General features: G+C 34.7%; 2 protein-coding genes across 3 annotated transcripts; both read left to right on the top strand.

Moving 5' to 3' along the window:
* The first annotated feature begins 1074 nt into the window (after window positions 1-1074).
* Window positions 1075-9936, top strand: LOC122305729 (AT-rich interactive domain-containing protein 1-like). Its single transcript, XM_043118317.1, has 4 exons — window positions 1075-1523; window positions 1677-2101; window positions 2196-2832; window positions 8472-9936. The coding sequence occupies exons 2-4, from the start codon at window positions 1734-1736 to the stop codon at window positions 9342-9344; spliced, it is 1878 nt and encodes a 625-aa protein (XP_042974251.1). The 5' UTR covers window positions 1075-1523; window positions 1677-1733; the 3' UTR covers window positions 9345-9936.
* Window positions 9937-20142: 10206 nt separating this feature from the next.
* On the top strand, window positions 20143-24218 carry LOC122310220 (ubiquitin-conjugating enzyme E2-23 kDa-like). 2 transcript variants are annotated; one of them, XM_043124108.1, is made up of 6 exons: window positions 20143-20363; window positions 20455-20534; window positions 21026-21140; window positions 21256-21308; window positions 21411-21539; window positions 23850-24218. In XM_043124108.1, the coding sequence occupies exons 1-6, from the start codon at window positions 20320-20322 to the stop codon at window positions 23960-23962; spliced, it is 534 nt and encodes a 177-aa protein (XP_042980042.1). In that variant the 5' UTR covers window positions 20143-20319; the 3' UTR covers window positions 23963-24218. The 2 variants fall into 2 exon arrangements, with proteins under 2 accessions (XP_042980042.1, XP_042980039.1); XM_043124105.1 differs by having other exon boundaries at window positions 20151-20363; window positions 23888-24218.
* Window positions 24219-24589: the final 371 nt, after the last annotated feature.

Below are 24589 nucleotides of genomic sequence, written 5' to 3'. Positions count from 1 at the left end.
TGACTTTTTCACCACATAATTTCAATAGCGAGCTAATTTTAAAGAGTGCAGAGTTATACTCACTAACACTTTTGAAGTCTTGCAACCTCATGTGCATCCAATCATGACGAGCTTTTGGGAGAATTACAGTTTTCTGGTGTTCATATCTTTCCCTTAAATCATTCCACAAAATAAGTGGATCTTTCACCGTTAGATACTCAGTTTTTAATTCTTCATGAAGATGGTGCCGAAAGAAAATCATTGCCTTAGCACGGTCCTGCAGGGACCCTTGATTTCCTTCTTTAATTGTATTTCCCAGGTTCATCGCATTCAGATAGATCTCAGCATCAAGGATCCAAGATAAATAATTTTTCCCAGAAATGTCAAGAGCAACGAATTCCAATTTTGTAAGATTTGACATTTTTTACATATATAAATCAGGAACATAAGTATAGAGTTTTCATTAAGTAATGCAACATTTCATATTCATTTTGAAATCTACAAAAATATATTGAAAAACTTACTTGAAGTAGAGGACTACTAGCTTCAAAATCGTTAGAACTTTCGTGCTGATAACGTGTTATGAAATCATTGAAAAGAGAGAGTCATAACGTGTTATAAAATTTTTAAAAGGAGAGAGAAAGAGATAGAGTTCAGAGAGGTTATGAAAACTTATGAATTCTTTAAAGGATACGGCGATATATATAGGAGTATAAAAGAGACTATACTTTTGACGACTAGCATTATGCATTTGACGACTAGTACTATGTATTTGACGGCTAGCACTATGCATTTGACGGCTAGCTAAATATGATCATACAATTTAAGATATTTTATAACAAAATATAGATATATATAGATATATATATACGTAAAATTATATTGATGGTTTATGATTGGATTTGATGTGGGACCATAAAATGGAGAGAACTCTTGTGCGGGACCGTTTAGCTTCCCACAACAAGAGTAAATAGTGCAATTACCCATGCTCTTAACTCAACCCCCTAGTTAATAATCAACCATGGTCACAAGGCCATGCCTCTATAAATAAGACTATAAGAGGATGTTGTCCCTATAATTCTTTAACAAAACCCTAGTAGAAGGCCTTCTCTTTTGTTGGTAATTTTGACAAGCATCCTGAAGGCAATAAAAACAAAAGAAACAAAATGGAACGAATAAGAAGGCATCTTGTCCACTGAATTGGAAACCCCACACCACAGCCCCAAAGGCCAAAGCTTTACAGAGAAATGTACTGGTACGTTTTTTTATCCTTTGGGTCCTCTCTTTTACTCCAATGACGATATTTTTTTAGGGATTTTGAACACGAGGGTCTATATCTGTGCAAAACTTGAATTTTAGCCCCCCCTCCCTCTCTCTCTCTCTCTGTCGCACGCATGCACGCACGAATATCTGCAATTAAGGGAAAGAAAGCGTGGGGACATGAGTTGGGTTCCGAACTAGCTCGCAGCTTTCAAAGCGCTAGCTAGTGTCGATATTTTCCCGCCAAAAACCGGGATTCCAAGCATGACCCGGGTGGATGATCGGTACTTTTTTGTCTTTCTTTCTTCATGGGTTACACGTTCTAGTCTTTAACATCGGTTCTTATTTTTATTTTTTTATTTTAATTTGATGCATATTTTTTTAGTTGGCTGTGTTATGTTTGCGTCCCTTTTACTTGCGTGATTTTATTTTTCAAGACTGCAACAGATTAAGAAGAGAGTGACTTGGGTTTTTAGGGTCTGAACTCGGAATAAATGGCAGGGTGGTGGATGCTAGCTCATGATGGGTCTGCTTTAGATTGCGCCAAATCCCCAAGAAAGAAGCTCAAGCAGAACTTCTTCTGGGTCGATCTCGAACAGGCTCTGGACGGGTCTGATAAGGCCTCGAGAACCTGTGTTGAAGGCGAACGAGAACCTGATAAGCTCCGATGCGAGCTCGAATGCTTTCTTCGAGGTATCCGCAAGGAGATCTGCGCCGAAGAACCTTTTCCGCCTCTACCTCCTCCGATGCTTGAAGATGGGCGACGCGTGAATTTGCTTAAGCTTTTCTGGGTTTTGAGAGGGTGTGCGCGATTCTGGTGGCCAAAGAGTCCAGGTTGTTGGGTTCGGATCTTTCCGCGCCGGTGAAACTAGTTTACGTCAAGTATCTGGATATTTTAGAGAGATGGTTGAAGCGGGCTGTTGAAAATAAGGGCTTCGAATGCGGTTTGAGTGAAGACGTTTTGGTGGGTATTTCATGGACTGTCTGCCTGGGCTTACAGCTATTACAGCAAAAGTTCCGGATAAGAAGAACGATGGCGAGTACCCGCATCTAGAGTCAGCGTCTGATGAGGTGGAGTCGAATGGAAGCGAAAAATGTTTTGGTGATGAGGGATTGTCAGGTTTGGATTTGGTGGGAAGGATTGATGATAGTGACAGTTTTTGCAATGAAGGAGGAGAGGTGATAGTGTTGAATGGGGACGGGAATGATGTTATAGATGAGAAAAAGACGTGTTTGGATTCGAGTGAGAGTGTTGTGAATGAACGGGGTGGTGGAAATTTGTGTTTCAATATTGAGGTAAATAGTTTGGTAGCTGAGTTGGATGCAGGGAAGGGATGCGACGTTGATGACGATGGTGTGGTGGTTTTGGACCCAGAGAGTTTTTGTGGTAAGAGGAAGCGGGAGTCTCTGTGTGGAATGCTCAACTGGGTTATGGGGGTGGCAAAGAATCCTTGTGATCCTGCCGTTGGTTCATTACCGGAACGGTCCAAGTGGAAGTCTCATGGTAAGGAAATGATGTGGAAGCAGGTTTTGTTGGCTCGGGAGGCCATCTTTCTGAAAATGCGAGTTGATTCGAATGCTGACCAATGGCAGGTACATGCTGGAGCAACTTGTGTGCTATCAATAGAAATTTTTATCGTATGCATATTCTACACTTGCAATGTGTTGATATCTTTCTATTCCTTATTCTTGTTAAAGCTTTATACTTGTGTTTCTGTTTATTTCAATGTTTGTGAGAGGTAAGTCTCTGTTTGTTTCAATGTTCCTCTAGTTCAATGTGTATATGCACATATGCGAGGCAGGTATATGTGATTTATCTTAGCATGTCATTTTTTTGGTAATTATACTGAATTTTACCCGTAAAAAAGTAATTGTACTGAATTCATGATACCTCTATTATGCATATCAGACATGGTTTGTCATTGTATTCACTAATATAGCCAGGGCTGCATCATTTACCTTATTGGATTATGTGCATCATATACGATTCCCTTGGCCTCCTAAATTTACGTCCCAAATCATTAGATGTGTTTGAATTTTCTTATTTATTCACTCTGTTGCTTTTAAACACTTGCTGCTATTTTTGTAAAGATGTGTTACACCAGTCACATCATTCCATTCTCTGTAGGAGCATGCACTGGTGGAACCATACATTTTTTTTTTTTTGGGGGGGGGGGGGGGGGGGAATTCTCACACGTGATTTTTTTTTTTTTTTTGTAAAAAAAGAGATAAATATTAAGCTTAATTCCACGGTAAATTGTAAAATGATAACTATATAAAAAAGTTACATCTTCGTAAAATCATCTTTGAACGGAACTTTCATTTCGAAGAAAAAATTTATAATTTACCATATACATGTAGAATAAAAAAACACAACTTAGCATCTTCTTTAAAGTTCATGTGATAGTATTTCATGGAATAATATTCATCCACTATCACTTTTGTTATGATATTTTTAGAAATTTTGTTCTCAATAAAAACTAACAGGTGATTTTTCAAAGGCTTATTTTTCATTATGTTACGTAAGCTAGTTTTATAAAAGTTTTACATAAAATCTGGATATTTTGTTATCACATTAAGTATATAATGCTACAATTGAGACTTCAAATAAATTCTTCTTGCTTGATGAAATCTAAATGATAAAAGTTCTCAACTATTTTTTGATACAAAATGTCAGCTTTAAATTATTCTTCTAGTGTATATTTCACTTTGGATTCCATATTAAGAAGATTAACATCGTATAATCTCGAAGGTGCCACATCATAAAAAGTACATGATATATAGAAAATTTTGGGCCACAAGGAAAAAAAATTGGAGAGGGGCATTCCAATGTATATACAGATTTTAGAAAGTTTTGGAAAGCGCATGAGGGTTGTAGTTTTTTTTTTTTTTTTTTTTTTGTTTCTTTGCCTGCCCCCCGCCGGGGGGGGGGGGGGGGGGGGATGCGGCGCCACTGGGAGCATGCCATTGTATTTGGATTATTGGTTGAATAACTATTTCTTCTTGCTAATATCTAATCATTGATAATTGCTGATTTTGTTGATTTCTATTGTTGCTTGTTTATCAAACTCTTGTACTGTTTGGTTTAGCATTTTTATTCTTGTTATGAAAGATTAGGATTTTGGCTAGCTCGAGTAGAGTAGAAAAAAAAAGAAAAGAAAAGATAAACCAATCACATAAGATATTTTACATATTTTGATACAAAGATCTGTGTCCACATACGGAGGCCATGGAGGGGAAATCCATTAGCAAAAGATGGATTACAAATATGACAACAAATACTCCAGACTTAATCCTTGATACACTGAAGTATTAGTTCCTCACAGCCCAACAAGGAGAATTTCTTTTTATTCTAATTCTCCCAGTGTGGACACTCCTTTATAGGGGAGAAAATTTGAAATATATTGATTTGACATTGGTTTGGTTAACTTAGATATGACGCCCCCAACTCCCACGTACAGACACGTGGAAATCGAGGCGTCGGGATGATAACAATACGGGTCACATATCCTATCGTCAAGTGCTAAGTGTGTGTACATGCAACAAGTGTACAATAAAATCATGCAGCGGATAATAAAAGTCTTATAACTAAGTACCAGAATTTTTGTTTAATACAAACTCGTTTAAATTACACATAATAAAATATTACAAGTCTCAAATATGGTTTCAAAATCAAATTACAAGACATAAAAACTAGTTGAGATAATTTTTAACATAAAGGACTCCAAGTCAAAACTCTGGCGAAGCCGCCTCCTCGGGCTCAACCTCCTCGTCCTCAACCTCTGCATCAAAATCTACGGTACCGTAGGTAAGTAATAAACCAAACAAACCTCAAGATAAAAATATATTCATACCACAACAATATACATGAAAATGATACCATATGCATATATCCTAAAAATCCACATTTTCCATGCACGCCAAAAATTTCATTTTGGCCTAAAACATTTCCTTTAATCATAACCTTGCCATTATCCCAGATAATAATCCAAAAACCAAACCATCAGAGTACTGTAGGCGGGAATCGCAGGCGGGCCTCTACCACCATCCCTATGCGTGCACCGTAGGTGGGAATCACAGGTGGGATTCTACCACCGTCCCTGTTTACCACCATCCCTACGCCGCGTGCACCGTAGGCGGGAATCACAGGCGGGACTCTACTACCATCCCTGCTCACCACCATCCTTACACATGCCTTTGACTCAAACCAGTCAATCCAATCATTCACATATACCAAAAAAAATATTTTTTACTTAAAAGCCCATTTTTTATTTTACAAACACATGTACATGCATGCAATTACACGAAAATCCAGTTTTTCCTTTTTAAACATGAACATGCATGCACTATGCAATGCAAACATCAAGGCACAAAATCTCCAACAAATATCAACATCAACCAAACATAATTAACTCCATCCTCAAATCCATCTGACTCCCGACTCCTCGGACTCAGTCCAGAATAACTAACCAGTCACAATTTATTGTTAAAGGAAAGATATATTTTTAATCTAAAAGAAAGTTTGGAAAATACTTACAGCGCTATAAAATAATTTTTGAAAGATCAACAAGATGTAAAAGGAGGAAGAAAAGCAACGTAACAGTGTAAAAGCACTGTAATCATGGGTTATAAAATATCCACTTTTGAATGAGGACGATCCAAGGCTTGGGATTGATATAAAATAGCTTAAAGGTGTTTATGAAGCTAGTGGAAGTGAGGGTTGGCCGTGAAAACGGCGGTGGAATGAGGACGATCCGGAATAACTAACCAGTCACAATTTATTGTTAAAGCAAAGATATATTTTTAATCTAAAAGAAAGTTTGGAAAATACTTACAGCGCTATAAAATAATTTTCGGAGGATCAACAAGCTGCAAAAGGCAGAAGAAAAGCAACGTAACAGTGCAAAAGCACTGTAGCCGTGGATTGTAAAATACCCACTTCTGAATGAGGACGATCCAAGGCTTGGGATTGATAGGGAATAGCTTAAAGGTGTTTATGAAGTTAGTGGAAGTGAGCGTTGGTCGTGGGTGGTGGCGAACACGGCTGTGGAATGCCAAAAAATCCAAAATGGAAAGTGGGTTAGTTGAGCTTCACCGATGACGGATTGGAGCTGGGGTTGGGTGGATTAGGTAGCTGGGATGCCGATGATGATGTGGTGAAGAAGTGGTGGCCAACGGTGGAGGTACGGCGGTCCGGGGAGCACAAAACCGTGCGGCTTGGGTGGTGTTCGTGGTAGTTAACGGCGGCGTTTGGGGGGGCTGAAAATGGAGGGGTGAGGTCGCCGGTGGGTGAGGAAGAAAAAGGAAGCAACGGCGATGGCAAAAGGTGGTGCACGGCGGAGTTGGAAGAAAAAGGTGCTGCGGCTTCCAGCCGTGTGTGGCTGCTAACGGCTGCACGGGTTAGCCTGAAAATTGAGGGAAGTGATCACCGGCCGGTGGGGGTGGTGCACTACACAGCGGGTTGACGGCGGTGATCTAGGCGGGACGAAAAACAGACGGAGAGGGATGGGGAGGGGGCTGGGTCGCACGAGAGAGAAACAGGAAAAAAGAAAGAAAAGGAAAAAAGAAAAAGAGAAAAGAAAAAGAAAAGAAAAAGGAAAAGGGAAAAATAAAAAGGAAAGGAAAGAAGTGAGATGCAGTCCTCACATCTAGGGTTCAGAAACTGATCTAACGAAAGCAACTTTAAAAGCTATAAATTGAATAAAATAATTTAAACATAATATCTAGCTAAAATATAATAAATAACTAGTAAATACTAATCAACAAAATTTTAAATCTAAAAGCAAATTAAAATAAATTAAACAACAATTAAAACTCAAAACGATAATTAATATTAAGAAAGTTCTACAAAATAAATTTTACAAGTAAATAAATACAATTAAAGTTCGATAATTTAAAATAAAAGAACTAATATTTTAATTAAATTAAAATACTCATTCAGTGAAAATCTACGTAAAAACGGGGTATTACATTAGATACCAAAACAGAGAACACACAATGTCAGCTAAGAAGGGTTAAAATGAAGCAAGTCTACATAAACAACTCCCAACAATGTCAGCTGCCAAAAAAAAAAAAAGACTTGTGGCAGCTTCTTCAAGTGGTGGAAATGATATCATTGAATGATTATTCTCTTATAATCCTAGTAATTAGAGTAAAGAAGACCACCTTTTTAATAAAATTCTTATTTACTGATGGAAAAAAAGGAGTAAAAAGGGCATTGAATGTGTGGGGGAGTTTGACTCAGAATATTGCATGCACATTGGAACCTGCTTGCATTGTTATAGTTCAAGTGGATTGGTAAATTTTTTAATAATTAGTTGGCTGTCTATCTGGGGACACAAGATGTACTTGTTTAATTTCTGCCCATTTTATGGGTGGTAAGAGTAATCAAGTGAATATGGATTAACAATGCTGCTAAAAGAGATCATCGTGTTTCTTGATTTAGTTCACTGCAAGAATCATTGCTGTGATGGAATAGTTTCTACGTATCCACACATCATTAGAGCCTTTTGACCATCAGAATGTAGTGGTAGTTCTTTTCATATACCATCTGAAAATTCTTCCTTTTAAGCAACTTGTGCACATTTCTTTGGTTAGCCTGGTTGTGCTTTGTTCTGTGATTTCTGTTGTCATATTTCAGCAGATCTCTCTCAATGCTGCTTATGTCTTTTTAGCTGATGTCTCCTTTTCCCCTGCAAATGAGAAACATAAAATGTAAGGTTTTCACATGTGAGTGGTGTTTAATAATCTTGCTTAATGTGTACCCAACATGCCAAGATATTTTTGCATTATGAAAAATGATGTTAGTAGCATTTCTCATGAAAGAATAAGGAAGATCATTTCCTTTGATCTTTTGAAAATGATTTAAAAGCCTTGTAATGCGTTATCTTCCTTTATCTACTTATAAAAAAAATGTATTATCTTCCTTTATTTCTCCCCTGAATGTGGTGGTAATGTGTGACTTGTCTATGTAGGTTATATCTATTATTGCAACAATGAGCTTGTAATAGAAAAGCGATATGTAATGCCCATGCCTGCATGAATTGGCTGGCATCATTGATTTCATAACTTTTTGGGATGATAGCTACCTATGTTTACTTTTGCTTTTTGCATGAGGTCAAGCTTTCTTTCTAAGCTTTATCTCGATACAGCAATACTTTCAATTTTTCAAACCAACAAAAAACTGTAACCATCTCATATTTTTATGAGTTATTTTGTTTTTGCATCTGTAGAGAACTCAGAAGATGCATCCATGCATGTATGACGATCAAATTGGCTCAAATTACAATTTTAGAGAGAGATCAAGACGTTGCAATTCTGAGAAAATGATGTTTCAGATAGAAGCTTGTTCTGAGTCACCCTCAGCCACTCAAAGTGACTTGGACAAAACTTCTTGTGCAGTAGGGGTGGAAAACGGAATCAACAATCAATTGCTTGGAACCTCTGATTTGTTTACAGAAGATTCAGGACTTGATAAATATGTCCCAAAACGCATATCTTGGAGGCCTTGTTTTAAAGCTGAAGTGCAGGAGTGGACTGGTGTGACTTCTGAAAGTGACCTTAAGTGGTTGGGCACCCGAGTTTGGCCATTAGAAAAAGTGGATCAGAGATATATCATTGAAAGGGATCCAATTGGTAAGGGAAGGCAAGATTCATGCGGCTGTGAAGTGCCTGCTTCTATTGAATGTGTCAGGTTTCATGTTGCTGAGAAAAGGCTGAGAGTGAAGCGGGAATTGGGCTCAGCTTACTATCAATGGGAATTCCAAAAAATGGGCGAGGAAGTTAAACTTTTGTGGACAGAGGAAGAACAACAGAAATTTAAGGCCATACTGGATTCGAATCATCCAACTCTTCAGAGGTGTTTCTGGGATCAAAATTTCCGGAGTTTTCCTACCAGGAGCAGGGCAGATTTGGTAAGCTACTACTTCAATGTCTTTCTTCTGGAGCGCAGAGGATACCAGAACAGATTTACCCCGAATATCATTGACAGTGATGATGAGGAATTAGAATCTGGATTGTTGACTAATGGTATTGGACATGAAGCAGAAAAGTTACAAACCTCCATCTTTTATTCCCCAAAAAAGCCACATACAAACTTTAGATAGTCTGAGAAGTAGCCAACACGAAATACTGAACAGTCCACGGCGGCCAATATGGATTGGAACCAAGTGCTTCAGTGAGAATGTATAGTCTAGCAATTTTGGATATACCGTGGAGATTATCAATGTAGACGACCTTTTTCTGGTATGCCAATGCAGAATTATCATTACCTTTGAGAAGTGAATACGAATGATTTTGAAGAGTAACATTAAGGACCATTTTTGAAGAAAAAGTTAACAAGATATAGGTGGTCGAAGTTGCTCACGGTAGAGGCCCCAGACAGGTTTTGTTCCGTTAAAAGTGCTTTTTGGTTCATCTGATTTTGTGTATGAGGTATGTTTTTTGTCTATTCACCATGATTGACGATAAAAAAAAATTGGGTATAGCACACTTCTGTCTTTTTTCACTATTGTTTTTTGACTACGGAGTTGACTTAAAAACAGAAGCCTTAGGGATATAGAGAAACGGACCAGGAAATGGTTTGCTAGAATCTGAATTGTAGACCCTCATGTATTAGAGTAAATGCACTTGCTAGTTATATGATTTTTTTCCAAAAAAAAAGGAAGACAGAAAGAAAAGAAAATGGTTTAGTAATTAGTTTTTTCTCTGCAACTTCATTTCATTCTCGTTTCTCAATGTCAAATAATCACATTCTTGTGTACTTGCATTCACTTTGTTTTTTCTTTTCATTTAGGCACTTACATATACATTCATAAATTCTAGTGTCTTAATACAAATAGATGACAATTTACCTACCTTTCTTACACTTACATGGCTTAATGCAATTTGCAGGCAATATGTCTCGCCAATTAATTACCTTCAGATTATTTCAGGAGAGGAATCCAAACCTGGGGAATGAAAATAATTTCAAATGTTTATAAAATTGAACAAATGTAGAGACATTTTTAAGTAAATAGGTCAGGAGAAATTCTGTTTGCGGTCCCCTTTATGGGAACTGCACGCGCACGCCCATTTAATGAAACGATTTTTTTCATTAAACGAAAAAAGGCAAGTAAAGCAAACTGTCTTTTTGCTCCATTCAGAATCGAAATGCTCCGGATTCCCTACCTATACTGACATGGTCACCTTGGTCTCTTATGCCTATTCATCCCTTCTTCAACCCTCTCTTGTTGCTACAATTTGAAGTTTTTGTCTACTATTGTTCAAAATCTTAAACCAAACACCCTGCTCACTGTCAAAATAGTTTCCTATTTATACACTGTTAGTTTTTTGGACACCTTCAACATTTGGGTTTCACTTCTGGTCCTCAAAATTTGAATTTTGAAGGTTTCGTGTTATGGTCTGGAAGTTGGTTTCGTATTAGCGAGATAAGGTTTGTCTCTTCATTTTTCACTTACACATTTGGTGGTCGTTTTGTTTTCTCTGTTTGGATGCTGGGAAACCATGGGAAAGGAAAGTGGATTAACCCAAGAGTGCAACAGCTGTCGAAGGGGAGAGTTGAATCCCTGGAGAGAGAAAAAATAGACTTAGGGGCATTTTTTACGTTTGATCAAAATTGTTGGTGAAATGACAGAAAGACTCATTTCGTGCACACGCAGGCCCCCAAGGGGACTGTACGTAGAACGACTCATGGATATATGACTTTTAGTGGATTGACCACATTGAGACTAAGGGTTGTCTCAATCCTTGATTGCTCCAATAGCAAAAGGCCCTTTATGTGTCCACTTCTACTTCATTTGCTGTTTGCAATGTCAAGCAAAGGCCATCACCACTTCAACTTGTTTGCTTTTTGGTTGTCTTTTGAAGGAAACTTCCACTAATAAGATCAAAGATACGAAAATACAAAAAATGGGTGAGACCTTTACATACCTTATTAAAGCAATTATAAATGTATATGAGAAAGATAGAACAAAACGACAAATGGTGCAAAAAAAGAGTCAAATAACACATTTCCATTTCGAAGGGATGTGATCATTGGCAAAAACTGGTTTATCAGTTCCATTGATTCAAATTTAAGAAAATACAATATATATATATATAGAGAGAGAGAGAGAGAGAGTGAGAGAGAGAGAGAGGCTTAGGAAAATTGAAGGGGAAAAAACAGTTTCTCAATTATCAAACTTGCCCTATTACATTAGGCCGTTCATTAAGATTGTGTTTGATTGTTGAGTTGAGTTGAGTTGAGTTCAATTCTTTAGGAATAGTAGTGAATTGAGATGGTAGTGTTAGTTCTGTTGGATATGATGTTAAGATGAGTTTAGTACTTTTTTTGAGAAGTTGAAAAATGTTGTAGGTTTCACATGTAAAGAGGTGGTGAGTTGAAAAAAGTTGTGAATCTCATCTGTAAAGAGGTTTTGAATTGAGATGAGTTTAGTAATTTGATAATTGTGTTTAATGTTAGACTTAGTTTAAAATTAGACTGAACTAAGTGCAGTCCAACAACTAGCTCAATGTTCTATTACTGGTTATAAGCAAAGATTTCATTAAAATAAGAAAGATTTCATTAAAATAAGAAAGAAAGAGGAGAAAGTAAAAGACCTTAACAAAATAGAAGATGAGGTGTAGAAAGAAAAATGAATTGGGTGAAGAATTTTCTGGTTTTTTTTTCCTTAGCCGATGTTCCTTGTCCAAACCAAGGAAGAGATTGCTAAAGAAGTGATTTTATGATTCAACTGGAAGACTTTTGGAATGTGAATTTTTGCAATATCTGAAAAAGGGTCACTGTAATCGATGGAGATTTTTCACATCTTTTTCGTCTGGACCCTCTGTAAGACAAAGTTGAAATATAAATGGATAGTCAGGATCGTAATGCTCATTAAGGTCACACTTAGAGGCCAAAATATGTTGCCAAAATTATGCACGGCTTGGGTGATACGTAAGCTTCATGCACTATTCTTTTGGTGGCAATCCCCACATGGATTTCAAAGATAAAAGGAGCTGTTTAGGGAGAATGACTCCTGGTTATTAGGAACCTTCATTTCTGTTCAATTATTACTGGTTCATTGGGTCCCCCTGTTCTCATATTTGTTTGCATATGGCCGCTTGCCGTCTAGATGCATGCCATGAGAACCATCTATCACAAACAGATAAAGGTTATGCTTCAAACTCCATTGTCTAGGCTTCAAAGCTTGAGTGGTAACATAACATGTTGCCCCCCACATCAGAAACTGCCATTAGAAATTGGTCCTAGCAATAATTTACACACTTATTCAACATGTAGCTTTCTTCTTTTGCCAATTGGCCCCACAATAAGGACATGTTCCGTTTGATTATTAGTATATCTGCATCATCCTACCCATCTTATTTTATTTACCTTTAATGCCCAATAATTAATGTTGGATAAAACGTAATTGAAGCGAGGGAGGGGTAGGATTCGTAAGAGAAGGGTGATCGGAAGAGGATGAAGATGGAAACTGATCGGACACATGATTAGACCCGACGTGAAGAGTGTAATAAATGACAAGGAAATGAATTTTTTACAATTTATCGACTATAAATATCCCGTGGAAGGCGTAAAACTTTATACTTACTTTCAAAAAGTAAAAATAAAATTTTATAAACTCTTTGAAGAATACATTTTTATAACAGTACTGATTTAAAGATTGGAAGCATCCTCCACTAGAATTGTCATTTTCCTTATATATATAGGCGGAGGATGTGGCGGTTTTGACTTGTTGAAAATTGTCTCAACAATTGACATTGAACCACCGCTTTTACCTTCCTATTTTGCCACCAATATCAAACAATCTTTTAAATGTATTTCATGTTTTATTGTTTCCTTAAAATAATTACTATACAACTCACTGAATCTTCCATTTTCATCAACATCCCAACAAAACTAAAACTGATCTTGCCATCAAAATTTCAGTGGTCGGCGGAGTGGCGTGGCAAAGTCTTTTGAGGAGAGGAGATGGTTTTGGGGGAGAGGGGTTGGGGCTTGATATGTGAGTTGTTAGCTCAAAAGAAGATAAGTTTTTAAATGAAACTTCTTTTAATAAGTGGTTAGGGTAGATATAGATTGACTTGTTATGTCAGCCATGTGATTAAAGATTTAAAAAAAAAAAAAAAAAAATAGATACCATCAACTAGTCTAACTTGTTACTAAACCAAACAAAAGGGTGCCACAAGTGCAAGGGAATATGAGTTTTAATAATAATAATAATAATAATAATAATATGCTCAAATTGGATTAAGAAGGATGCATAGATGGGATTAAAAAGAAAGCATTTTTCACTCTCAAACTATGGAGTGCTTTACATTTTGTATCATAGCTTGTCATGACTCATAACTAACACATTTCCCTCTTCAAATAACTTAGTTTTTCAATTTCGATTGTTAAGATGAATAAATAATGCGACACAATCTTGACGGTCAGATCTTAATAGAGTATACATATTATTACCTTTATATATAAATATATACATATATATATATATATATATATATATATATAATTAGAGAATGCAATATGCCAATTTTGTTTGTTTAAGGTGCAAAATATAAAACACGTGGTAGTTTGTTTTTGTTTTTGTTTTTGGAAATAAACATCCTTTCATTGCATTGCATTAACATCAGTCATCAATTACATAATGTTACTTTTCAATAAAACACGTGGTAGTTGAATGGTACAAAGTATATTTTTCTAAAAACACAAAGAAATGAACTTTTGTGAAAGTTAAAGGATTTTCCAATATTTTGAGATTGACTTGACAGTTAACATAAAGTTTTGTGAGTGAAACTCCAAGAAAACAAAAATGCAAAAAGATAATTCGTACCTTCAATCACCTTTATTCAAATATTCCTAGAAAATTACGAATAAAAAAAGTCATCATCTGTAAAAAGATAATTATATTTAAAAGTTTTTATTTGGATATCATTCGTGTGATATAATTTAATTTAAAAGATAAATTTTTAAAATTTAAATCTTACAAATCAAATTATATAACGCGGATAGTGTGTGGTGTGAAGGCTTTCAAATAGTATTTCTCTTCTATAAAAAATATTCAAGCCTATTGATCCTCATTAGCTCTCATATATGAAGTGTATAGGGGCTTGTGAAATATGTTAAGCTAGGAACTCTTCAATCCTATATATAATAGTGTTGACACCATTCCATCAATAAATGTAATATTTGGTACACATACCAATGGTTACAACTCTTATAATATACGCGGGACACAATAACTTTATTAAAATAATAGAAATTACTCATAAAAATTGCCGAGACTAAATTGTTGGTGATAAAAAATAAAAATAAAACTTTAAAATTCAAAATTTGAGATAAATAAAGAAAATGAAGAAAACTCTGATTAGTTGGATCGACGGCTTATGGAAGAGTGGAAGACTAATTGCATGGTCATTTGTGTTAAAGCCAAAAATGGCGGAATAGACCGAAAGGGGAGAAGGATCCATCTCCGGCCCTGTTGAGGTTGTGTCTAGATCGGTGCTATGTGGATCCCCGACAATGGTCTGGTGAGGCTGTGCAATATGCGTGCGTACATTTATGGCAATGAACAGTTGATAAATACAAGGAAAATAAAGAGAGATAGACAAACAAATTAATATGATTTAGCATTGGGCCTACGTCCACGGGTGTTTGGGGAGAGAGAAAACCCACTATAATAAACTTGTTTTACTATTTCTAATGGTCTCTCATCCTCACTATACAATAAAGTTTGTAAGTCTCTCTTCCAGGTTCAGACTCCATTGTTGGAACCCATGTCTTAAGATTGAAGAAGTTTCTTCTAGAAGTTTAGCCAAAAATCCCCTTGAAGTCGTAAGTCTCTTCCCCTTTATCTCTTACCCTCTCTTGCTTTATGTTACATCACCTCTCCTTTATGTCCTATCCCTTCTTTTCCTCTTGACAACTAATACCATACCTTGCCTTACCTTCTTTTTGGTCCATTTTCCCTTTCTCTTCTTTTGTTCTATAGTGATTGCCATTTGATAGACTAGGCCTTGAAAACCATTTTAGGTCTTGTAATATTTTACCCCCTAACAATTTGTATCCCTTTTGTTGTCAATTATCATAGTATAATGATAATAGTTAATGTTAAAATATATTTTTAGTCCTTAAAATTCTACAAAACTCTAATTTAATTTTTGAATGATTATTTTAAAAAGTAACACTTGATGCATGATTGATAGATGGAGTGGTGTGTATTTATCTATAAATTATTCAGATAGATTTGGAATCTTTTACAATTTTGACAGTGAGATCAAATCTAAGCTAAATTTTAAAGATCATAAATATTTTAATCTAATAACTATAAGATGATTAAAGTCTGTCCCTTGGGACCCCATTGGGGAATTTGGTACCATTAAATTATATGTAGCCATATAAAGCGTCTATGCTTCACGCGCTTGTAGTCAGTGTTTTGTATTGGGTGACTATTATTGTGTATCTACCCTTATATTCTAATTTATGTAATTTGAATCTTATTCACTTATAAACCACTAAAAATTTGTTGTATGGATAAAAAAATTTTTAAACAATATTAGATGCTCGATAAATACCATAAAACTTGCTATATATATATGTATATATATATATATATATATATATGTCGATCTCATCCCACTTAAGACCCAAGCTCATATAAGAATCTGAGTGATCTTGATCTAACATAGAGATTGAGGGGAATTCACCCAACATTTTTATTTTGATAAGATAAAAAGCAAGAAGTAATTGTGGAGAAATAAGTTTGTATCTTTGTATGTAAAATTATATGGCAAGAACTATTTATAGTTGAAGGGAAAGAGAAATAATAGAAATAAAATAATTATAAATAAAAAAAATGGTAATTGATTTACACTAAAGTAAGAGTAGCTGGATATGATGGGGAATAAGGAATATCATCAATGATATGCTAAAATATTACTAAAATATTCTGAAAAATATGATAATATTCTAACACGTTTTATTTTTGTGTGAAATTATATTATAGGACCATGGAAGCAATCCCTAACCATGTTTTTTTTATCCCTAAACTTGAGTATTCACACGTTTTTTTCCACTAAAACTAACTTGAATCTTCTTCCCCAAAATACAAGAAACAATGGCATGAGTACCATTCACATTTGCATGTAATAGAAAGTCAAAACAATTCACCATTCATGTCACATGAGATGGCAAAAGAACACATTTTTCATAGTATTAATGTGATAGGATTCAATTTATATTTTAAATTTATTTTACAAATCAAGTCTTACCATGTCAATAACGTGAAATATGTATCTTCTACATTGACTTGCAGGTAAAAATATCATTTGTTTTTTTTTTCCATTCTATGCTCCATTGGTATCTAAAGATAAAAGACTAGGCTCTATTTGAATGCTAATAGTATCTAAGATCATCTATAAATAATAGTGAAATTGTAATAAATAGTAGCGAACTATCTGAGAAAGTTTAGCTGACAATAGCCCATAGATTATCCAAGAAACCAATGGGAAATAGAGTGGAGCCTTGTGCATAGCATTAGGGAATGATAAAACGTACACATACAATGAATGATAGGGTATGAAGTTATTGGTGGACTCCTTGGTCAAAAGAATCTGCTATATTCTTTGCTTGAATGGCTGGATTCCCCTTAGGGTAAAATTTAAATCAAATAATTCAATTACCCCAATCCAAATCAATCTATCACCTTTATAAATTTTTGTTTCAAACCCACACTCTCTTTTTGAAAAAAAGGCAGCCAATCTTCTTGGTCTCCCTACCAACTTTGACACAATATATATAGAGCCATCTTTTTTTTTTCTTTTTTATAATAATATTTTAAAATATTTAAAAAAAAATCTTAATATTATTAAAAAATACTTTTTTAATCATTAAATAAATAAAAAAACCACTATCGGGAGTAGTGTTTTTAATTTCATATCGTACCGGCCATACTTGTTTTGTACCGGTCTAGATACCAATCATACCGGCCGATATTTTGGCCCGTACCGGCCGGCATTTTGGCATTCACTTTTTTTTTTCATTTTTTCAAGCTGCAAGGTTATTTTTTGACTCCCAATTTAGACTAATTTATTTATAATATATATGTATTTATGCATAATTTATTCATATATCAATTATCTCAAAATGATATTGGTATCGAAATATTTCGTGCCAGTATCTTGACCGATACGATATTTAATACGGTATTCAAAATATTGATCGGGAGCCCCATATGTGAGTTTAGCATTTCTCTAATACATATTCATCCCCCAATATTTATTATTTTCGTTGCGAGTTTGATGAGATTTCTTTTATTGTTATCATTGTAAGAAGAAGAAATTTGTATAAATAATTAAACGATTAGCGTGCAAATAAATCCTAAATGCCTAAATTATCTTTCATCTATGCATCAATTTAATCTTGAACATACTCATTTATCAGTTGATAATTCCAACAATTTATATTAAAAATAAAAATTATTTGAGTGATTTTAGAAAATAGAGTTCAAAGAAGGGGTTAATTTAGGATTGCTTTGAAATTTGGCCGAGCAAAACTTCTTTTTTCCGACAACATGTGACCCTTTTACTAACTCCAAAATATGGTTCTATCGCCAATATATATATATATATATATATAAATGTTATTTGAAAAAAAAATTATATAAGAAAAAAGTGTAAAAACATATTACGATATATCAATTAATATGACTAGAAGACTAAAAAAACATAATATAAAGAATAATATTTTTCACAAAAAATATTTACAAATTTACAAATCAAATTGGTTTAACTTAAGCCGTCGGATTGTAAAGATATTTTTATTATAAAATAAATTTATTATATTATAATAAGTCACGTCTTTATATAATTTTTTTTATATAAAATCTGTGTAAGTTAGTAATTTTTTATTATAAAAAAAATTCTATTATCGTGTTAGTATGTAAAGCATATTTAATAAAATATTTATATATTTATAAAATAAATTTTAAAATTCAAATATTACTATAACGTAGATAATATATTTTATCCATCAGTTTAATAATAGAATAAATTATTATTATTATTATTATTAAAAATGCAGTTGGCCCGCATATGAAGTTCCAATGAACCATTGCTTTCGGCCAACCCTTTAAAAAAAGGGTAGCTGTCAAATACCAAGTTGCACAAAAACGTGGGCCGGCCAATACAATGTCAAAAGGTACAAAACAGTGACTCGGGATTCCTAAACCGTCATTTATTTATTTATGTATGGGTTGTAATCTTTGACGTGATTACAATTGTTTAAGTATCGTGCAATCATCGTAAAAGAAAAGTGATGTCTATTATTAAAAAATTAATTTTTTTATATGATTCTGTATTAGTTTATTTTTTTTAAAATAATTATGTAATATTTACGCACTTTACAATTATATATATCATTTCTCATTTTAAAATAGTAATATAACTTTTCCCATTTTTCATGTAATAATATTGGCAACTCCACTGGTAACCACTCCTAATTTTCCTTTCTTGTATTTTATTTTTATACCATTTTCACCTTCAAGGATTTTTATTTTAAATTGAGAAGCTTACACATTTTAATTCACTAAAATACTATTAAAAGATGGTAGTATTTGTGCACCAAAAAATTTCATTATTGTATTGGAAAATCATTTTTATTATGTTTAAAGCTTCAAAACCACCAATCTAATTCTCTTTGTTGTTGTTGTTGTTGAAATCCCATTTTAATTCCAAATTTAACTAAATGAACCATTTTATAGGTAGCATTAAATGTTCCCAACTGCATAAAGGAAAAACAACACCACAAATTGACCGTCAATTTAAGGCCAATCCTATAGTAGTTTGCAAATCTTGGTTTGTTGTCACTTTAAAAAGTTGACTAGTCATGGTATTAAAAAGGGGTTAGTTCCTAAATTAGGGTTTGTTTTGTACTTGGCCATGAGAGGGTGGAGGTGGAATCTTTCCTCTAAGGTGGTGGTTGTAATCTATCTATCAAGGTGAAAAGCTCCTCCACATCTTTGGTGGACCTTCACCTTTTATTTGATGGATTGAGGTGTTACTGAATGAATCGGATTGTGGGAAAGGGATTCCTCTAAGGCAGAGGACCTCTCTCGTCTCCCCATCTTACTTCTTACTTCTCACATGTATGGAGCGATGCTACTCATCATCTCAATTATCGTTATTCTCTCATCATCACATAATGTAGCATTATATAATAATTTTTAATCATCTAATAGCACATCATAGAATGATGAGAAAAAAAATGATAAATAGATTTTTTTTTTTTATCATAAACTTGAGGTATTTTGATCATTTCAAAAAGTAAAATTCTAGACAGCAACCCACACTTTTTCACACTATTGAAAAATGTGATTTTACTCTTTTATCTTATTTCATTTTACACTTTAAAAATATTAGTGTGTTGGGTGTGAGGCTGCTGTGTAGCATGCCTCTTTCAAAAAACGCATATGGGCAAATGGACAAAAATGAATTTGATAAAATTAAAAAAATGTAGAGAATATTAAATATTAGTGATGTATTTTAAAATCTAGAGAGTTTTTTCTTAGGTTTTCTTTTTTAAATGGATCAAATCTTATGGATTAATTTAGCAATTAATCTAATGTTATGGATAAATTTGGTAAATAACAGAGAATAGTAAAATTATTTTTCATTCTAGATTTGCTTATTGATATGAAACATTTTAAATAATTTTGGTATATTAATTGTTTAAATAAACAGTTAGTTAAGATTTACAATCTTAATTCTTATAAATAAAGATAATGAAATTAAAATAAGAATTAATTAATTTAATAAATTAGATTAGCCGTCGGATAGAAACCAAGGGAGCTGCAAGGCATGCAATTTGATAATATAGAAGTATTTGGGGTCCTAGCTGGAAAATTCACCTCTCCTCCATCATCATCATCATCATCAGTCATCACCATCATCATTTTCAATATCTCCTTTTAAGTTTCATGCATTAATGTCTGACTCAGTTGTACAAGAAACTCATCTCTCTCTCCCTCCCCCCAAAGACCTCTGGAAAGAGAAAAGGAGCCGAAATTGTAAAGAAAAATCATGTCTTCCCCAAGCAAACGCCGAGAGATGGACTTGATGAAACTGTTACTCCTCTAACTGTTTTTTGGGTCATATTGAATCTTTTCTCGATTCATTTTTTTATAGTCAATTTTTATATTTGTGTTTTTTTTTTAGGATGATGGGCGACTACAAGGTAGAGATGATCAATGATGGCATGCAAGAGTTCTATGTTGATTTCCATGGACCCAGTGAGAGTAAATCTTCAATACTCATATCTTGTTTTTAATTCTTATTTCTGGTGCTGCTGCATGAGTTTTTGAGCTATACGAGATAGTTTCAACTTTCTTATTTCATAAGTTGTAGATTAAAACTCCCGTAATGGTAGAAAGATACATGTTATGAACTTTCCCAACTTAGATTTTGGAATTGCTTTTAAGTTCTCGGATTCCCTTCCTTTATGCAATTTTGGGGTTTGAAGTACCCAGTATGCTTTTTTGGTCTTAGAAAACGGATTAGTGAGTAATATTTTGATTTCTATTTTGTGTATACTGTGGCCTTTTGGTTGAAATGTAGAACCGTTTTGGCCCTGTAAAGATTACCCATAGAATTCTTTATAACATCGGTAGATTTGTCGTTTGCTTGTTGTTCTCAACGGCTTCAGAAGTTTTAATGCTAGACTGGAAATGGAGCTTTACAGTTTTGAGCACAGGAGTTTTTCCTCCATTCATGTGATGGATTCTGGCAGGTCCTTATCATGGAGGTGTGTGGAGGATAAGAGTTGAGTTACCAGATGCTTATCCATATAAATCTCCCTCCATAGGTTTCGTTAATAAGATCTACCACCCAAATGTTGATGAGATGTGAGTATAAATGTTAAAACTTGTATTTTTTTTCTTTATCGGTAGTTTATCACATTCGTTAATTTTATGAGGAATTTTGTACAAGTCTGACCATCTTGTCTGATATTAATTTCAGGTCGGGTTCAGTTTGTTTAGATGTTATTAATCAAACCTGGAGCCCCATGTTTGGTAATAAAATAAGTTGGGCCTTTTCATTAAAATCAAAGTATCTCTCGCTCTCACTAGTTCAGGAGGTTGTGGCTAATGGTCTTTGGCATCCATGTTTTGCAGATCTTGTAAATGTGTTTGAAGTATTCCTACCACAACTTCTGCTGTACCCCAATCCATCAGACCCTTTGAATGGAGAGGCTGCAGCTTTGATGATGCGTGACAGAGCTGCTTATGAACAAAGAGTTAAAGGTGTAGATCTTTTTTACTAGTATTTGACGTCATGTCTATAATAATGCTAGAGCTGCAGTAGTTTGAGGCACGGCTTTGCATTTTCAATCATTATTTTATTTCAAGAGCATAGGACATATGTTGGTTGCGGATTATAACTGGTCTTAGTCCTTGACATTACTGTCAAGTATTTTGGGAACTTCACATTGTCCGATACCTGAGAAGGCGGCTTATGTCTTACAACATTAATGATCTTATTAACTTGCATAACAAAATGTCACAGTTCTCTTTTAGATATGAGAAGATGTGGTCTCCTACCGATAAACCTCGATTATCGGGTCATACCTTCATAAAAAATATATATATCTGTATTGTAAAAGCAAAAGAGTTTCTTTTCTCCCTTTGCCAATGGAGTTCTGGACATGAGTAAAATGGGAAGGTATTGTTTTGTTTGTGATTTGTCCACTTGTTCAGCCTTAGAATGGGTGTTCTGACATTGGAAAAAGAACATATGTTCATGTACCTTATATGTTTCCCTTGCCATGAAAAGAACATCGATTTTTGTTAGTTATTCATTTCTAATGGTTCTTCATCATGCAAAGCAACACTCACAAATAGATAATGACAGGGTATTGTAAAATGTGATCATTACATCTACTCATCAAAAGCAAAAGAAAAGAGAAATAAAAGGATATATATATATATATATATATGAACAAGTATTTTTAACCCTGGTTGTTTGGGTAATACCATCATCACCAGCATTGGCACTTCTACAAAAATCAATCAGTGCTTCTTTGGTGCTGCCTATTTTGCCATTTTTGTCACAATTGCCAATGTGTTGCCTTGCATCATAGACGTCATCCACTGTATGTACCACTTCCACCACTGTGGTTGTGTGGAGTGCCACTACCTCATATTCGTTACAACCATGTTGGAGCCATCCTTTCCTTACCATTTTTGTTGCCATTCCACTCTGTTTCCACAAGCTCTGCAACCACTACCATGAATGCCACCCCCACTGTGCTATCCTTGCTTTGTCCCCTCAATAAAAGTATTATCTCCGTGTAAGTATTTATCAACATGCTTTTACTCTTGCTTGAGGTAAGCAATACAGAGGAAATTCTTTTCCCGCCTGGCAAAAACAATTCTAAGATAAAAGTAAAAGGCATGTTTGGTACCATGAAAGCAAATGCCTTTCCTAAACTATGAAAGAAAAAATCATTTTGGGTATTATACAAATGCCTTTCCTAAACTATTAAAGCATGAATCAAAGGTGGGATTGATGTTGTGGAAAAGATGGTGCTGGTGGCAACAGTAGTTGTTGTGGTGTTGGTGGTGCTGGTGGTATGCGGCTGCTTTCAGTGTTGATGATGGTTGAGGCAGTGATATAAGTGACTGTTGATCTGGTGGAAGCGGTGATGTCCTCGGCAATAAAAAAGTGATGTGATAGTAATGGTATGTTAGAAGTACATAATCATTGCCTTCCAAAGCAGTATACTTGTTCAAAACTTTACTGGAAGTCCAAAATGCAGTTTGTGCTTAAATATTTATTAAGTTACTTGATATATTGAGAATGCATGACTAAACCTGTCTTTATTGCATTCGTCATATTATATTACTTTCTGAAGCAAGAATAGTATATTCAAGGTTTAATGCATGAAATGCATCAGTGGCAGAGTTGTACATCTCAATTCAGGTGCAGTGTAAATGGATTGTTCCAAGCAATCCAACTCCAACCCAACTGTGAGTGAGTTGGATTTCAATTAGGCTTGTGGTACCCAATTCCAGTGCACCTTTCTAAACATGAATTGATAGGTGTGTTTTGGATTGTGCCACCTTGTTGATTCGGTTCAGTTCTGATTTTAACTAATTAAGGGCTTTGACTCTATGTATTGCCAGATTTAATTAAGGGCTCTTTGTATACATTGTTTGTTTTCAAATTTTTGAAAGAGTTGAGATTGACGAAGGAATTAGGTGGCTGACTTTAGCTATGCAAACAAAAGAAAGCCTAAATTTTTAGATGGCTCCCAGAAGTTGAACGGATTCAAATTCTCGAGCTGGCTGGCCCTGCAGCTTCTCTTACTTGTAGCTTATGGATCATGCCAGGTCTCTCTTGCAAGCCTATATCTGGCGACTCCTAGTGAGAGTTATTCACAGTAATTATTCACAGTAATTCATAGCTGCTCTTCTTGAATTTTGAAATTGCCCCACCATTGAGAGAGAGAGAGAGAAAGAGAGAGAGCATTTTTCATCTGTGCTGAAAATTTTAAGGCGGCAACTAGTTAATGGAAGATTTCCTTTGCATTTCAATACCATATCTTTATGCAGATATAACTTCATGTTGCTTGTATTCTCTCACCATTCAGAATACCGTGAGAAGTATGCGAAGCCAGAAGACATTGGAGCTGCCCCAGAAGAAAACTCTAGTGATGAGGAGCTGAGTGAAGATGAATCTGATTCCAGTGATGAGCAAGTGGCAGGAAAAGCAGATCCATAGGTGTTGGTGGGCTGTCCTTTAAACTTTCTTTCTAGTTGTTGTACATGTTTTAGCTTTGTTAATTCAACCGCAACTCCAAAGAATGGACTTGTTTATTGATTACAGCCTCTATTGTTTATAGCCGTTCTTTCCTTTGGCAGAACAGATTGATCCCTATGCTTTCGTTTGAATATATCATTCCTAAACTTTTGAAAGCGGCATTATTTGTTCTTCGTTTGATGTCATTTACTTCACGCTTGTACAAATTAAAGAATAAATAACATGTTTTGTCTCTAAGAAAATAACAAAAGCTTAACTTTTCTCATAATAAAAAACTACGAACTTTTTCTTTTATAAGGGAAGGAGTGAAGGCCGATTTCAACTTCAACTCGAGTTGTATAAACTCGACTCGAATAAATATTTAGGCTCATTCAATATTCGAGTCAAACGATGAAAACAATCACAAGTACTTGGCAGGGGCAGATACTAAAAACTACTTGGTTTTTGTCTCCATTTCATGATGTTCGAGGAATAATTATTGCACACATGCTGAACTCATAATTACAGAGATTTTTGTGGGGAAGACACTGAA

The sequence above is a fragment of the Carya illinoinensis genome, chromosome 1 (genome assembly GCF_018687715.1).
Source record: "Carya illinoinensis cultivar Pawnee chromosome 1, C.illinoinensisPawnee_v1, whole genome shotgun sequence".
NCBI lineage: Eukaryota > Viridiplantae > Streptophyta > Magnoliopsida > Fagales > Juglandaceae > Carya > Carya illinoinensis.
Note: the sequence above shows the minus strand (reverse complement) of the source record. Positions and strands in the feature narration are given on the sequence as shown.